The following is a 16,640-nucleotide window of genomic DNA, read 5'->3' as shown; positions in this document are numbered from 1 at the left end:
CTCACTGTGAAAATCACAGTGAGAAGCGCCTGTCAATGAGACAGCCACTAGAGGCTGGATTTACCCATTTATAAACAGCAGTTTCTCTGAAAATGCTAGGTTTATAGAAAAAAGGGTTAAACCTAGATGGACCTGGCACCCTGACCACTTCATTAAGCTGAAGTGGTCTGGGTGCCTATAGTGGTCCTTTAATAGGAGGTATTTGTGATTGAATTAATGAGTGTGTTGGGATTTGAGCTAGAGAAACTGAGATTTGACACTGGTGACAGTCTACAAAACACACACAAAATTAAACATCCACCAAACTGCCCAGGAATGTTTTGGCCTTTGTCAAGCCTATGTGTAAACAGCCCTAGCACCTTTATGCAGGGTTTCTGAGCTTCATCATTCTTTGTTGTAAGTCTGCCTGTGAGACACTTACACAATCAGGGCTCAGGATCCTTCACAGTAAGCGGAAAAGGAGCACTTCAGGAGAGGTGGGAATTGTACAGCTGGCGCAACTACCACACACGCACCATTCAAATAACTAGACAGACAGAGGAAGAAGTACAATTTCCTTCTGTGACATGGGGTTGTAAGCTTATTTCAAAGTTATTTAGAGGGACTGCAGACTTCCTTACACCATAACATGTGCAAGACGCACACATTTTGGTGCACATGTGGAAGTGGTTAAATTATCCTCTATGTAAGTTTGACATTTCCATCACTTCATTTACTTGCATCATTCAATTTCTACTACCTGACTGGACATCACGTGGTAGGCAGTCAGCACCTTGTACATTAGGATTGTGGACCTCAGTATAAAGGGCTGATGCAATACAAAAAAGCAGGCACATTTAACACAAACAAATGGGCCCAACTAGCCCTCCTTCCACCACCTTTGTAAAACATCAATTGCTGCCCAATTTTTTTTAGAAGTATAGCAATTATTAAAGTTTATGGGCAGCTCCCCATTGTCCTTTATACCTTCAGAACTTACAGAGGGAGGTGGCAATGACATTGAGAAGAAACTAATATTCTTGAGATGGCAGTCTGACTGGACCTCCTTGAATGTAAAGAGGGGACGGGGGGACATTTTACTCATAAACTAATATTTTAATGTTGACACAATGCAGATCATGTTTGCACAAACTGAGCACATCTATTTTGACAACTTCACCACAATTATACAGCATTATAAAATGAAATTTAAAAAAAAATAAAACATTCACCCAATTAGCAACCTTGGGAAATTGTTACTTAGGAAAGTCAGTAAGAGAATTACCAATACAAAAGGTGGAATTTTAGATAAAAAGGTTTCTTCAAGCTTCATCTGTGTATTTTGTGGTGTTGTATTTTGCATTCATTAGAGGTTCAAATCCTTGATGTTGTTTCCTGTGCATGAAGAGGAGTAGCAGAACAAGGAGTACAAGCAAAGCAAGAAGTATACCACCGACAGTAGAGGCAACTATAACCCCTATTGCACGACTGTCTCCCGAGTCTGCATTGGAAGAAAAGAAAGGAGGAGAAAAAAAAAAAAAAGTAAGATTGCTTCATTATTAGGGAGTGACAGGAATACAATTGAAACCAAGCAGGCACGTGAAAGAAAGAAACCCAAAGTGACAGTCAAGGAACGGGAACACCTAAAGGATGTACAACCCGGATAGTAGCAACGGAGCTGATCTCAGTCATCTACAAGCCTCAATCTCCACCCCTACTCAGATTGGAATGATTTATGTAAAGCCAATGACATTTTTTTAAAAAATTACATTTAAAGTTCTGCATTTACTGGCCATGCAGCTTCTGCAGAGTGTCCAACAAGCCAAGAAACTTTCTATAGCACTTCTGAACTTAAGCGCATGGATTTTATTTTAAAACATTTGAAGAGTGTTCGATTCAGTTGTCAGCTTTAAGGGACTCTCCAGTGCCAGGAAAACAGGTCTGCAGGATCTTGCAGTGGTCTGAGTTGGCACCCAGACCACTCCAGTGGGCAGAAGTGGTCTGGATGCCTGGAGTGTCAATTTAATCCACAGATTGCCATGACAGCAGTATTTGATTTTTTTTTTTTTGAGAAAAACATTTGGAACAGCGGATTGGGATCGGGGCGGGGGAGAGTTGAATATAAACAATTATTACCTAGATATAGTTGCCAAGTGAAGTCTGTCACCCAAAAAAAAAAAAATATATATATATATATATACACATATACATATACACACACACACACACACATACACACCAAAAATCCTTGCACTCAAGCCAAATAGTAAATTAAAGCCAAAAATGGCTTTTACTTGCCGGGTGCCAGTCTTCAGGGGAATGTGGTATATATAATAAACTGGAACTGCACTCACGGTCTTCCAATGTAATAAATTCTTTATTGCATCAAAATCAAAATCGAAGTTTCGGTCTGCACAGGGTACATCAATGGGGACGGCTATGGCCCCCATGTACGCCAATGTATATATATGAAACAACACACATTTTTCCTAGTTATGGTGACAAAATTTTGAGGTTCTTCAGGTTCATCGATGATTTGTTTATAATCTGGACAGGAACCGTATTAGAAGCGCAAGATATGGTAAAAAAAATTCTAAATGAGGTGGACAGTCCGATTCGATTTACAGCAGAGATCATCATGGATAAAGTACATTTTCTAGACCTACAGGTCTGGATTAAGGAAGGAAGACCCACAAAACCCACTGATCGCAATACAATTCTGCATGCACAGAGTGCACATCCTGAGAGACTAAAATTCTCATTACCCAAGGCGCAATTCTTAAGAACAATACGTAACAACTCAAACGAGACAACAAAGGATGAACAATTACAACAGATGAAAATGACATTTTTGCACCGAGGCTATGATACTAAACAATTGGATGTTGCGTTGCAACAAGCAAGGCAACACATTCCAAAGGAATCGTCCTCATTACTAAAAAAAAAAAAAAAAAAAATCGGTTGATTTGTCCTTTGACATACAATGAAGCATCTATCAAATTATCTAATGTTGTCAAAAGTAATTCCCAGATTTTACTATTAACATGACGTAAAGTCTTGATTTTATTAAAGACACGGAGGCGAGTATTATGCATCTCTCTTTCTTTATTACTCTCAGCAGCAAAGAAATAGAGAAATAAATAACTGAAATGAACAAAAAAAATACAGTGCTCAAGCAACCAATCACATAACACAGGAAGTTACTATAATATGCTTGAAGCACCCACAATCCCCCTCTTTCTTGCGGATAACGAAGACCAAAATGTAGAACATCCAACTTCAGCTAACGTAGCCAACAGCATCTCCAACATGGAAAATCACGATGAATTCAGGCTAAAGGAGACACAGAAAAAAGAAGGTAATATCTGGGCTCCAACTGTATGTGCACAACTACAACAAGTAAATCACTTCAAGTCAAACCCAATGCTTCACACCCAAATACGGTAATACATCAAGTGGTAGCATAAACGCATTCCCCAACACATAGGACGTCAGATACTGAAACATAGAATCAAAACCTCAAATAGAGAACTTACCATACTTACCCACCATACCAGCCAATGTCTAACCCCATCCGGGTGGGTGGGTGGGAATAATACTCGCCTCCGTGTCTTTAATAAAATCATGACTTTACGTCATGTTAATAGTAAAATCTGGGAATTTTATTAAAGACACGGAGGCTCCTATTATGCAAGTTCAAAGCTTAGAAACCACTTGAGATGCAAAATGGTCAATCGGTCTGAAGTAGAAGTCACGAAAAGTCGATTCCCGTGACCAATCCGCTGCACGTAGAATATCTTCCAAGCGGCAGCCCATAGCCGAAGCCTTAGAGGCCATAGCTCCACGGACTGAATGAGGGGTGAATCTGGACGTATCGATCCCGGCCAGAGTCAACAACTCTCGTACCCATCTTGCCAACGTAGGTGTAGACACCGGAAGGTGTGGGGCTCGAAACGAAATGAACAAGGGGCATAAATCCAGGGATCGCAACGGTCGAGTAACCTCGAGATAGGCCTGAAGGCATTCGACCGGACAGAGAGCAGTATGATCTTGGAATCTAGGATAAATGAACACTTTCGAAGCCGACTTAGTCCTTCTGGATATGTTAAAGGAGATGCCTTCCGGGGTGAACGCAATGGCATTCCAGTCGAGTGCTCGAACATCCGACACCCTCTTACAAGAAATCAGACATAACAGCATGACCACCTTAGCCGACAGCTGTTTCAGTGTCAGATCCTGGTTAGGGTACCAAGATGACAAAAATCAGAGAACCACATTCACGTCCCAAAAACCAGTGAATCTCGCACAGGGTGGTCTAGTGAGACAAATCCCTTTGAGCAGCCGGCATACGAAGGGGTGACGTCCCACAGGCGAACCATCCAAACCTTGATGCCTAGCTGATATAGCGTATCGGCATAGATTAATGGTGCGATACGCTTTCCCAGATTCAAACATCCCAGTAAGAAATTCCATGATCATATGCAAAGGGGCAGATACGGGATCCACTGACCGTTCCACGCACCAACAAGACCAGATTCGCCAGGCGGATCGGTATGCAACTCGAGTACCTGGTGCCCATGCATTGTCGAGGAGGTAGAGAGTCGACTGCGGAACTCCTGCGATAGTCCAGGGTCCCCTGAATGGGGCCATGCCATCAGATGGAGGAGGCCGCGATCCACTAACTCGTGCGAGTTGCCATCCGGATTCCTCAGGAGATTCGGAAAGGTCGGTATTAGACGTGGGTAATCCGCGGTCAATTCCAGTAACCGAGGGAACCAAGGTCGAGACCGCCACAGTGGTGTGATCAGCACCATCGAGCAGCCGTGTCGAGTCAGCTTCGATAGCATGCGAGCCATCAGATTGAACGGGGGAAAGGCGTAAAGCCGAGCATTCGGCAATCCTGAAGGAATGCATCCGTCGCCACTGCTGCCGGATCTGGTCTCCAACTGAAGAACTTGGACACTTGTGTGTTGAGACGGGACGCGAAAAGGTCCATTTCGAATGGGCCCCAAATTAGGTCCAAGCCCTGGAAGGCCGCAGCGTGCAAGTGCCAATCTCCAGAGTCTCTCAAGTACCGTGAGTTCCAATCGGCCGTTGAGTTGTCCAGTCCCGGAATATGTTTCGCCTGCACAGAAATGTTGTTGCGAAGGCAGAACCGCCAGAAGTCCTTCGCCATGAGAGCTAGCATGCGCGATTTCGTGCCTCCCAAGTGGTTGATGTAGAGTCCATGAGACTCGTAGTCCATGAGACATGGACCTGTAATTGCTCTTTCGATTGGGCCATCAGCAAGATGTCGTCCAAATAAATGATCAGACGCACTCCACGGCTCCGGAGGAATGACACTACTGGCTTCATGACCTTTTTGAAGCACCAGGGGGCAGAGGAGAGTCCAAATGGCAGACAAGTAAACTTCCAGCGCTTTCCAGGTGAACTGGAGGAAATTCCTGTGGGCCGTGGTTATAGGCACTGTAAAATAAGCGTCCTTGAGGTCCAGTTTGGCCAACCAGTCAGACTCTTGAAGGAGGTCTCGGAGGCAATGGACGCCTTCCATCTGGAAATGACGATATTGGAGAAAGGCGTTGAGGGGGCGGAGGTTGATGACTGGACGCACACCCCCTCCTTTCTTTGGGACCAAAAATAGGTTGCTCGTAAACCCCGGTTGAGTAAACGGGACCTCTTGTATCGCACCCTTGGTGCAAAGTTCCATGATCTCCGAGGAGATCGATTCTTCTTGATCTCGAGCGAGTGATAGTTCCCTGGGGACAAAGAGCTGGACAGGAATGAATACAAAATCTATGTGGTAACCCTGCACTGTTTGGAGAACCCAAGCATCTGTTGTCAAGGCAGCCCACGCCTCGTAAAACTGGGCCAATCTGCCCTCCACCCGCTCTTGTGTATAAGGGCGTCTGCCCGACGAGGCACCTCTCGGATAGCGGGAATTCCAGGGTCTCCCTCTGGAGGGGAAGAACAGAGCCGGTCTTGGCTCCTGGAAATTCCTGGTAGGGAAGAAGGAGCCTCTCTGGGCTTGAGACGAACCCCGGAAACCACGGCTGGGTGGACGGCTCCTGTTGCGCCCGGCCCCACCAAAAACCCTAGGGGAAAACACCCATATTCATATTAGCCTGGGCCTTATCAATGTCTTTACGTAAGACCCCAGGTCTCTGACGAAGTTATCGCCAAACAGCCTCCTCTCAGCCGAGGGGCCAGGTTCCGATATGGCAATGGTAGCCAACTTCAGATCGATCTTAAGCAGGATCACTTTCCTGCGTTCAGCAGAAACGGCCATGTTGGCATTGCCGAGCAGGCAAATGGCACGTTGCACCCAGCCAATCACCACGTCTATGTCAAGTTCCGCCTCACCTGCTTTGGCGGCTTCCAGTACCTCATAGGCTTTAGACAGAGGGCCAAGGGTGTCCATTATCTTATCCTGACAGTTTCTCAGGGAAAAATCCAGGCCTCTCTTTTGTTTCCAGCCTGATTTGTTAAGGAACTGGGCGATCTGAGGATCGACCTCTGGCGTCTTACACGCCGATCCTGGGACCGAAGGCCTAGGGCATTCAGCCCGTAACTTACTGCGACTCTCCTTAGATCGGGGGGTTCCCACTCAGCGGAACGAGGATGGCGCAAGTCGTCTGGATCAAACAAGGGGTTACCCTGCGGATCCAGAATCCCTGCGTCGCCACTCGCCCCCTGGGCAGTAACACCCCTAGCAGGGAAAGCGCCCCCAGGACGGGGTGCTACGGCAGGGGGAGCTCCCTCCTCCGAGCCGGCTTCATCATCGGAAGCATAGTCCAATTCCTCATATTCATCCTCCTCACTCCGGTCACTCTCGGACCTTTCCTCACGGGATCTAGCCAGTTTCCATGATCTGGTCGTTTTTGCCCGACCAGGGGCTCTTTTGCGCGGTGGAAGCGCGCCATCCGTGACTGCCTCAGGCGAGTCTGTCAGGGCAGGTAAAACCTGCATCATGGAGTGGGAGGAGAGGTGTTTGACCTTCACCTTACGGGCAACGGGCAAGGCAGGGGCAGGACCCATACCCAGGAGGGTAGGGTTAGCTACCTGGGGCAACAAGAGAGACTGCGCTAGAATCTGGGAGAAGGAGGAGGACATAGCCCCCATAGCGGAGGCGAGCACTCTCTGGAGAGAGGACGCCATGGTGGAGTCCATCAAGGCTTGGAACTCCTCAGATACGGCCTGATTCTCAGGAATTCCCTGATGGAATTCATCAATGTGGCCCTCAGGCCCATCACCCTTATCCTGCATGATAGCAGGTGAGGACTAAAAATAAAACAGTTGTAAACAAAAAATGACAGGCAATCTGAAAGCAAAGAAAAAATGTATATAAGTATTCAGGATGAAAATATATACAGAAAAAAAGCTCAGGGTTTATTAACCCAAAGGAAGATAGAGAAACAGAAAATGAAGAAACATCCACAGAGAAAAAACAAGGAATAGAAGCAGTATAATGAAAATTATACATACACAGAGTAAATGATCATATGATAAACACAAGACCTACCCCACAGTGGTGTGTACAGAGGATGAAAACGGCACTGTGTGTCCGCAGGAGTAGAACAGCAGAGGAGCGAGTTCGGGAGGAGGAAAGATGGCCGCCGCATGAGGAGAGGTGAGGCAGCCGGCTAGAGCGGGGGAGGGGGCGCGCGTGCAGCAACAGTGCGGCCCGACCTTCACACGCCCGGGAGCCGCCGCCAAGCTAAGCGGAGGCTCACCGGTGTGTAATAGAGAGAACACGGGGACAGGGGATAGCCCGTGGCTAGCCGCAGTTCGCAGCAGGGAGGGAAGAGAGTGTGAGGCGGCACTGCCGCACGCGGCAGCAAACACCCCCCAGGGGAGCACACCACAGGGGGAGACCGCAAAAAAAATACAGTAACACGATAAAATATGTTAAAGTAACAGGCTCCTAATAAGCCCTAAGGTTAAAATAGGAGCAGTAAAACAGACAAAAACATAACAATTCTGTACAAATTACCGTATTTATCGGCGTATAACACGCACCGGCGTATAACACGCACCTCATTTTTAGAAAGAAATTCCAGGAAATTTCCCCCCCTCCCATAGTATTCCCCCCCCTCTCATCTCATAGTGTCCCCCCCCCTTTCCATAGTATTCTCCCCCCCTTCCATAGTATTCTCCCCCCCTTCCATAGTATTCTCCCCCCATAGTATTCTCCCCCCATAGTATTCTCCCCCCATAGTATTCTCCCCCATAGTATTCTCCCCCCATAGTATTCTCCCCCATAGTATTCTCCCCCCATAGTATTCTCCCCCCTCCCATAGTATTTCCTCCCCCCCTCCATAGTATTTTCTCCCCCCCCTCCATAGTATTTTCTCCCCCCCCTCCATAGTATTCTTCCCCCACCCCCCCATAGTCCCCCCCCCATAGTGTCCCCTAGTGCACTTTCCCTTGTCCCATAATTACTTACCTGTCTTGAAGCGTGGGCCGGCTTCACAGTGCGCACTGCGGTCCAGGAACTTCAATTTCAGGTTCCGGTTTCCGGCGGGACTGAAAGGAAGTGTGCACACTTCCTTTCAGTCCCGACGGAAACCGGAACCTGAAATTGATGTTCCAGTACCGCGGTGCGCGCTGAACACCGGCCCACGCTTCAAGACAGGTAAGTAATTATGGGATATCGGCGTATAACACGCACCCATCATTTTCCCCCTATTTTCAGGGGAAAAAAGTGCGTGTTATACGCCGATAAATACGGTACTTATGCGCTGAGATCAGAGGGCGGGTACTGGGATAGAGAGCTCAGACTGTACAATCTAAAAGAGAAAAAAATAACCTTTATTAATAACTAGATCATAATTACTGAGACCAAAAAGAAAAAACAGAAATCTACCACACGTTCAGGTTTCACCAGCAACACAAATTGAACAAGATGAGTTTCTAAATGGGAGGAGACAGCATCTAAATGTTTGCATACATTCTTGTCAATTATCTGTAACTATGAATCTATGAAATTAAATGTAGTCCAACAAGAACTGGACAAATAGGAGGTACAGAAATTGAAAACTGAACCATTGTTTGAAAATTTGGAAGTAGAGTTGAAATACAACTTGGACAAATGCTCATACCAGGAGAAGGTTAAAAAACACCAGAAGTTCTTACGCGATGTCTCATATTTTGAAAGGGGGAAAGTAATACCGCCCCTTCATTAGACGAACTAAAGTGGTTTCGGATCAATTTAGTACATCTGAATATGATTCCACGGATACGGACTGCTGAGAACCTGCAACCCCCCAGGTGACGATACAGACTAACCAACCAAGGAGCATTCTCAAAGAGGGGGTTGATTTATTTTTTTTATTTTTTGGGCCTGCAACAGGTGGAGGGATTACAGGGACCCCGGACCAGAAACTGGGCCCGGGGACAGAGAAGAAGGAAATGGGTACTAAAAACTCCCGGGGTAATCAACCGGTCTAGTGTAACTCTTACCATCTTTAAAATTAATATCCTATCGGTATACTAGTCCCTATGAGGGACTTTCATTTGTCCCTATTGCCTCCTTCAATAAATTCTTGTGGATACATTCTTGTTTGTAAGGAAGCTCGCCTTACATAAATATCACGCGGTGAGAAATGAAGCCAAAGCTCAGAATATGGACCTATCACTGAGGGACTTCGAGTGCCTGCAAACATTGGTGGACCTCCTGGACTTAAGCGATGGCTCAATCTGTAGTGACATCCCATATACAAATCTAATTACTAATGCCAGTGTGATAATAAAACCATCTGACAAAGGAAGTAATGTTGTGGTATTGAAGCCCAATACATTCGACCAAGGAGTCTACTCCACTATTTCTTGTGGAATTCTGACTCTTGACACAAGCCTTGGATTCCCAGTTCAACAATAAGGATGAACTAGAATTTATGTGCACAAAACCGCCTACGCTATCCACGTTTTATTGCTTGCCTAAAGTGGCCAAATTCCTTAACGGACCCGACAGGTAGACCAATTGTGTACGGACGGGAAAATTTGGGGCAAAATTGTGTATGTGGATAAAATGTTGTCTCCCTGGGTAAAAAAGATGCGTTCTTACCTCAGCGCCACAAAACAAATGCTGGGTTTCCTTGAAGATCTTACTCTCCCCAAGCACACAATACTATGCAGCCTAGATGTGGAAGCATTGTACAATTCGATCCCACATCATTTGGAGATCGAACACGTACATGCCTCTCTTCTCCTTGAGTCGAAACTATTGGAGACATATGTAGAATTTCTGTTGGACCTTTTGAGATTCATTTTGACGCATAATATCTTTTTGTTTAATGGCAAGATATACCAGAAGATTAAGGGGACTTCTATGGGTACGTCTTGTGCGCCATCCTACGCCAACCTGTACTTGGACTGGTGGGAGGCGCGCATCAGGACATACCCGGCTCTTAAACCTTACATATAAGATATATTGATGATCTCTGTATAATCTTGAGAGATTCAACAAATTCGTACAGCACCTAAACTCCATTTTAATCTGCATTTCATGAGTGAGATTGGTGGACTTGTCACTTGAAATTGTTAGGTGACAAGATCAAAACCTACTTATTCAGGAAACAGACGACCACCAATAATTTACTAAAATGGTCCAGCTTCCACCCAAATCCACTCAAATCGGGGATCCCTACTTGTTCACCAACAGTACCAACACAGAAACCTTCAAGTTCCATTCTTTCTTCAACTGCTGTTTGGTTGGTGTGGTATACCTTCTAATATGTTCCTGCCCATTTTCGCTATTTAAATACCGCATTCGCAAACATGTCAATTCGGTTAAGAGACGATTGGAGACTCCCATCTCCAGACACTTACACCAACTCCACAACCATTCAGCAACTGGCATTCGTTTTATGGGCTTGGAATCTGTACCCCAGCCACATCGACAGGACTTCGACAGGACTTCAGTGTGTTGCCTAGCAACACCCCGCTTGGCCTGGTGTGGATCTTGCCATATAAGCCCACCCCCATATGCTTATTGGTCTTAGCTTTAGTCTGCGACCGCTCTGTTTACATGCCACGGTTACGCCTTTAGGGAGGGGAGCTTGAGTACGATTTACTGTAGGGAGGTATGAGGTGTTATACTGCGATTCTGCCTTGTCTGGCGCATTCAGGGTTAATGAACCCAGTGATAAACACACCCCTTCTTTATTTGATCCATTTCTTCACCCAGTGAGACCTCAAAGTTTGAACCAGCTCTCTTTGAGTTGATTGACACACAGTCTTAACCAATAACTATCCGTCTATATGGAAGGCATGGCTTTTCTGTGGCCACATGATTGATGTTTGGCCGGCCTTGTTGGTACATTTCCCTGGATCCTACCTTGTTGCACTGATTGTCTCCCTAATTATGGGATGAGTCCACTATTGGCTTAGACACACATGGCTAATTAGTGAGCAGTATATTTAACTGACCTAGACGGCTTTGCTGATTCTGCCCTTGACGATGGTGTATTCACACGGCGAAACGCGCGTCGGGTATTTTTCACTTCACATTATTTTTTACTACACCTTTTTAGGGTTGCATTATACACCTTATTCTTATTTTTTTGTAATTTAGGTACTCTGAGGGTTTTTGGTTTAGGTAGGCACTAGTCTTGTGTGGTGCCGAGGTAATCAGGGATAGTAGCTAGCTTATATAATTTATGCTTGTTTGCTGCTTTTATTTTATTTTCTCAAGGCTCCAGTGGTTATGGTTGATAGACATGTAGTCGATGTGCCCCCACCCCCTCCTTTTTTTGTGTGGTTCTTATGCATACATGATTGAAGCATTTGATTCCCATTCTCCTTACCTGTATTTAGGTTATTTCTATAGGGAATTGTTCTCTCTCGATAATCCAGCTCTGTCCTGTACCTAATTGTTTGGTGGATACCATCTATTTCCCTATCTTTTTCGGTACCGTTTATCTCTATTCTTGTGTTTTTCGACAAGACCCCAGAGACGTTACACATGTGGTAGATTTCTGTTTTTCTTTTTGGTCTCAGTTATTATGATCTAGTTATTAATAACGGTTACTTTTTTCTTTTTTAGATTGTACAGTCTAAACACTCTATCCCACTACTCGCCCTATGATCTCAGCGGATGAGTAGTTGGGATTCTGTCGTTCTTTTGTTCTGTTATTTTAGGGTTTTCCCCTAGTTAAGAGCACTGGTTTAGGTCACCTTCCCAGATCTAAGAAGTTTGGACGAGTGGATTCTCCTATAGTCTGTGACTTGTGTCTAGGGTTCAGGGGGCATCTTGCCTTCTCTCCTGTGATCTTATATACCGTATTTATCGGCGTATAACACGCCCCGGCGTATAACACGCACCTCATTTCCAGAAGGAAATTCCAGGAAATTTCCACCTCTCCCATAGTATTCCCCCCCCTCATCCCATAGTGTTCCCCCCCCTTTCCATAGTAATCTCCCCCCCTCCCATAGTATTCTCTCCCCCCTCCCATAGTATTCTCTTCCCCCTCCCATAGTATTCCCCCCCATAATATTCTCTCCCCCCTCCCATAGTATTCTCCCCCCCCATAGTATTCTCCACCCCCCATAGTGTGTCCCCCCCCCCCCTCCCATAGTGTCCCCTAGTGCACTTTCCCTCTGTCCCATATTTACTTACCTGTCTTGAAGCGTGGGCCGGCTTCACAGCGCGCACCGCGGAACTGGAACTTAAATTTCAGGTTCCGGTTTCCGGCGGGACTGAAAGGAAGTGTGCACACAATAGTGTGCACACTTCCTTTCAGTCCCGCCGGAAACCGGAACCTGAAATTTAAGTTCCAGTACCGGCGGGACTGAAAGGAAGTGTGCACACAATAGTGTGCACACACTTCCTTTCAGTCCCCCTGGAAACCGGAACCTGAAATTTAAGTTCCAGTTCCGCGGTGCGCGCTGTGAAGCCGGCCCACGCTTCAAGACAGGTAAGTAAATGTAGGATATCGGCGTATAACACGCACCCATGATTTTCTCCCTATTTTCAGGGAGAAAAAGTGCGTGTTATACGCCGATAAATACGGTATGTCAATATCAGCACAGAGCAGAAAAAGTGTACTTAACTGGTCTGAGAGCAGCAAAGAAAGAGGGGGGTTGTGGGTGCTTCAAGCATATTATAGTCACTTCCTGTGTTATGTGATTGGTTGCTTGAGCACTGTATTTCTTTGTTCATTTCAGTTATTTATTTATCTCTATTTCTTTGCTGCTGAGAGTATTAAAGAAAGAGATATGCATAATAGGAGCCTCCGTGTCTTTAATAAAATTGGAATATGTTAGCACGCGATTCTACATTACCCAGTATATTTCAACAAAAAACAGTGGCGTGCTACAAACGGAACAGAAATCTTCGGGACATGTTAGTCAAGACGGATCCAACAAAGAGTTATATACGGACAAATAAAGCTCAACTTCAAGGGGAAGTATCAGATGTTTAGGCTGCGTAACATGTAGCCATATGGTACCTTCACGGACATTTAATCATCCCCATTCTAACAATTTTTTTTTATCAATTATACTATTACCAGCAAAACTCAGTTTGTGATATACAAACTCAATTGCCCTTGTGGCTTATCATACATAGGCAAAACGGAAACACCTTTGTGTGAACGTATAAGAGGACACCGGCCCAACATATGCATTGCCAATAGAGATGGACACAGTGACAAACCTGTTGCCAAAAATTTTTTGGACAAAGGACACCCTCTTGCATCACTCAAGTTCACAGCTATAGATCACATCCCGGAATCCCGTAGAGGTGGGAATAGAGGAAAAATGCTTTTAAATAAAGAAACGTATTGGATCTTTAAACTGGATACAGTTTATCCGAAGGGTTTGAATGAATTATTAACGTATCATTCTTTTCTGTAACAGTTTCAGATTATTTTGTCTGCAAGGTTCTCGCTTGGTTTAATTGTTTTTAATTGTGTATAGCTGATATACTGAGCTACCTAGACGGCCCAATATTTAGTAGCCTATATTATATTTAAAGTTAGGGGCATATTTAGCCTCATTAGCTGATAAGAAAGCAAAGTAATGCTCAATCAGCCATTTAAATTATTATTAACATTATGGCTTAAATTTATCATAATAGATTTATATCTGGTCACACTAGGAACTCTTAGTTTCAGTTTTGTAAATAATGCATTAGTAAAGTCAGTGAGATTAAAAATGGAATACACTTTGTTTATACGATAGCTAAAGGCTTCTTTTCACTTTTATGTATTACTACTTTTGATATAGTATTTTTTATATATACATTCACACACTAAACACAGCATTAAGAGCTGGTACAAGTTGACATGTACACAGATGAAGGTAGTAATTATTCACTTACAGACACTTACAAAAAATTCAATATATCACACAGTCTCTTTTTTACCATATATAAGTCATGATAAACATAGTAAGGTAGAATGTTTGTATTGATAGATTAGAATTATTAATATGAATTTATTGTATATTAACACATTGTTACACGAAATAATTCATCACCATGAGGCACATGTATTATAAATATTATCGGGTGTATGTAATCATCAATTTTGCTCAATGTAGACTTAGTGTTACTTAATCAGAGCGATAGATTAAGTGCTTTCTTAAATATGTCCTGTTTCTAATGTATGTTTTGAAACTTAGTGTCATCAATACTTTTAACTTATTATTATGTCTCATTCAGAAAGGCGGATTTCCCCAATTATATTTTTGTTAGCCACCAAGGATGCCCGGCTGTCTAAGTGTATACAGCGGGTTGCCTGGGAGATGGCATCAACATCACTAAGGTAACGGCGTTTCACCACGTCATCACGTGGGCGTTAGATGTCGACGTGTCGTAAGCGCACATGCGCAGACACACGGGGAAGACGCCAGACTGAATGACACACACCTGGGGTAAGTTATTGTTTTATGTTTTTGGGGGTATATATGTGGGTTTGGTATGTATTGCAATTGTTACTTTATCCTGAGGAAGGTCCCTGTGCGGACCGAAACGTCGATTTTGATGCAATAAAGAATTTATTACATTGGAAGACCGTGAGTGCAGTTCCAGTTTAATAAATATATATATAAATATATATATATATATATATATATATATATATATACACGCATTGGAACCTGGAATGCCAGGAGATATATCTATATCTATCTTAACAAAGAAATCACATTTTTGCACTTGGATTCCTTAGAGTCTGTGTTTGCAATATACAACTTTGAAACACAACTTGGGAAAAGATGCAAAGCCAGTAAACCACTCATGGACAGCTGTTTCATTGTTAATGCAAATCATCAGCATTAGGTTGGTTACTGGTTTGCTTATTGAGACTTGGTAGTGCTTGGGAAGCAAAATCCAAATAGGTTATGGTGGGGAGAAATTGTGATTGAGAAACCCTTCCACCTGAAGTCTGTGGAAGTCTGTAGAACCTATTTGGATTTTGCTTCCCAAGCCTCAATAAGCAAACCAGTAACCAACCTCATGCTTATGATTTGCATTAACAATGAAACAGATGTACATGAGTGGTTTAAATGTGACTCTATTAAACTAGTTTGCATATGCCCACCCAGAATCCTTTGCAGTAGTAACCACTGCAGATTTGTCATTTCTGTGGGAAAAGCAAGTCTTATTGCTTACAAAACAAGGTAGTACTAGCGCTAATTTGCAAAGTGAAGAAAACGGATGAGCAGCTGTAACACCAAGTTCTTATCTTAAAAGTAGGTCTAGTGGTAGTGTGCTGGTGCAGCGCTAAAAGTTTATATAATTTTAACAGTTGTGGATATTACTGGTAACACTTGTGAATCAACTTAAAATGTGGGTATATACATGGACAGTACCTTTTGGTATACAAAGAATGTCCTAAGTAGATATTCAATACCTTAAAAACAAAATATACAAAACATAGTGTAAACTGTGACAAAAAAGTGAATTTCAATTAAGAGTGAAAAGTTCCCACTCACACTTTGGAGAGCTAATAGTATATAGCTCAATTTGATAGCTTGTGGGGTCCGTGAAGGCGACCCTATCCCTTCTTTTTGGCTGGATATTCTTTAAATTCTGAAATGTTGAAACATATATATGGTGCAGTACCGTATGGTTCCAAATATGTATAAAAAAGAAGAACAGGTGGGTACTTACAGACACAGAGCCATCCACATCGGCTCTGATCAAGGGTATATGTGGTTAAGGACCACACACCTTCTTTAAAAGAGCAGGAACAATGCCAGCAGTGTTATAAAAATATAAGTATATTTATTAGCATAAAACTATATATAACAATATAAAAAGCTATGTATAGCAATATAAAAACACTGGATAGGCATATAAAAAGTCCAAATATATAAAGACCGGTGTATTCCAAGCTCCAGGACGCGTTTCGCTGTAACAGCTTCTTCAACTGGATAAAAAAGTCTTTATTTCTTCTTAGGGACCAGTTCCTGCTTTTATACCTCTTTAAAAGTCCAATCCTAGATTATGAGTCCGTAATTCCGCGGGCTTTCTCCATGGAAACGTGACGCCCTGCGATTCACGTCTCGTTTTCGTTTGTTTCCTGGTTTTTCGCATCACTTCCGGTCACGTGTCGCTCGGCCGATACGTCATGCGTTCCACCTTGCGGTTCACTCGGCCGATACCCGGAAGTGTGCGAAATCATTTTATAACAGTGGGAGGTAGACATGGGAGATTG

At 43.8% G+C, this 16,640-nt stretch overlaps 1 protein-coding gene across 2 annotated transcripts in view; it reads right to left on the bottom strand.

Moving 5' to 3' along the window:
- DCT (dopachrome tautomerase) overlaps window positions 1–16,640 on the bottom strand; it is a 47,275-nt gene that overhangs the window by 14,546 nt on the left and 16,089 nt on the right. The window contains exon 8 of one of the 2 annotated variants that reach the window (XM_063425786.1): window positions 793–1,480. The exons of the other annotated variant lie outside the window; for it this stretch is intronic. Coding sequence (XP_063281856.1) covers window positions 1,302–1,480 — 179 coding nt within the window. The 3' untranslated portion in view covers window positions 793–1,301. Of the gene's footprint in view, window positions 1–792; window positions 1,481–16,640 lie in introns of those variants that run through there. 2 annotated transcript variants of the gene reach the window in all.

The sequence above is a fragment of the Pelobates fuscus genome, chromosome 1 (genome assembly GCF_036172605.1).
Source record: "Pelobates fuscus isolate aPelFus1 chromosome 1, aPelFus1.pri, whole genome shotgun sequence".
Lineage (NCBI taxonomy): Eukaryota > Metazoa > Chordata > Amphibia > Anura > Pelobatidae > Pelobates > Pelobates fuscus.
Note: the sequence above shows the minus strand (reverse complement) of the source record. Positions and strands in the feature narration are given on the sequence as shown.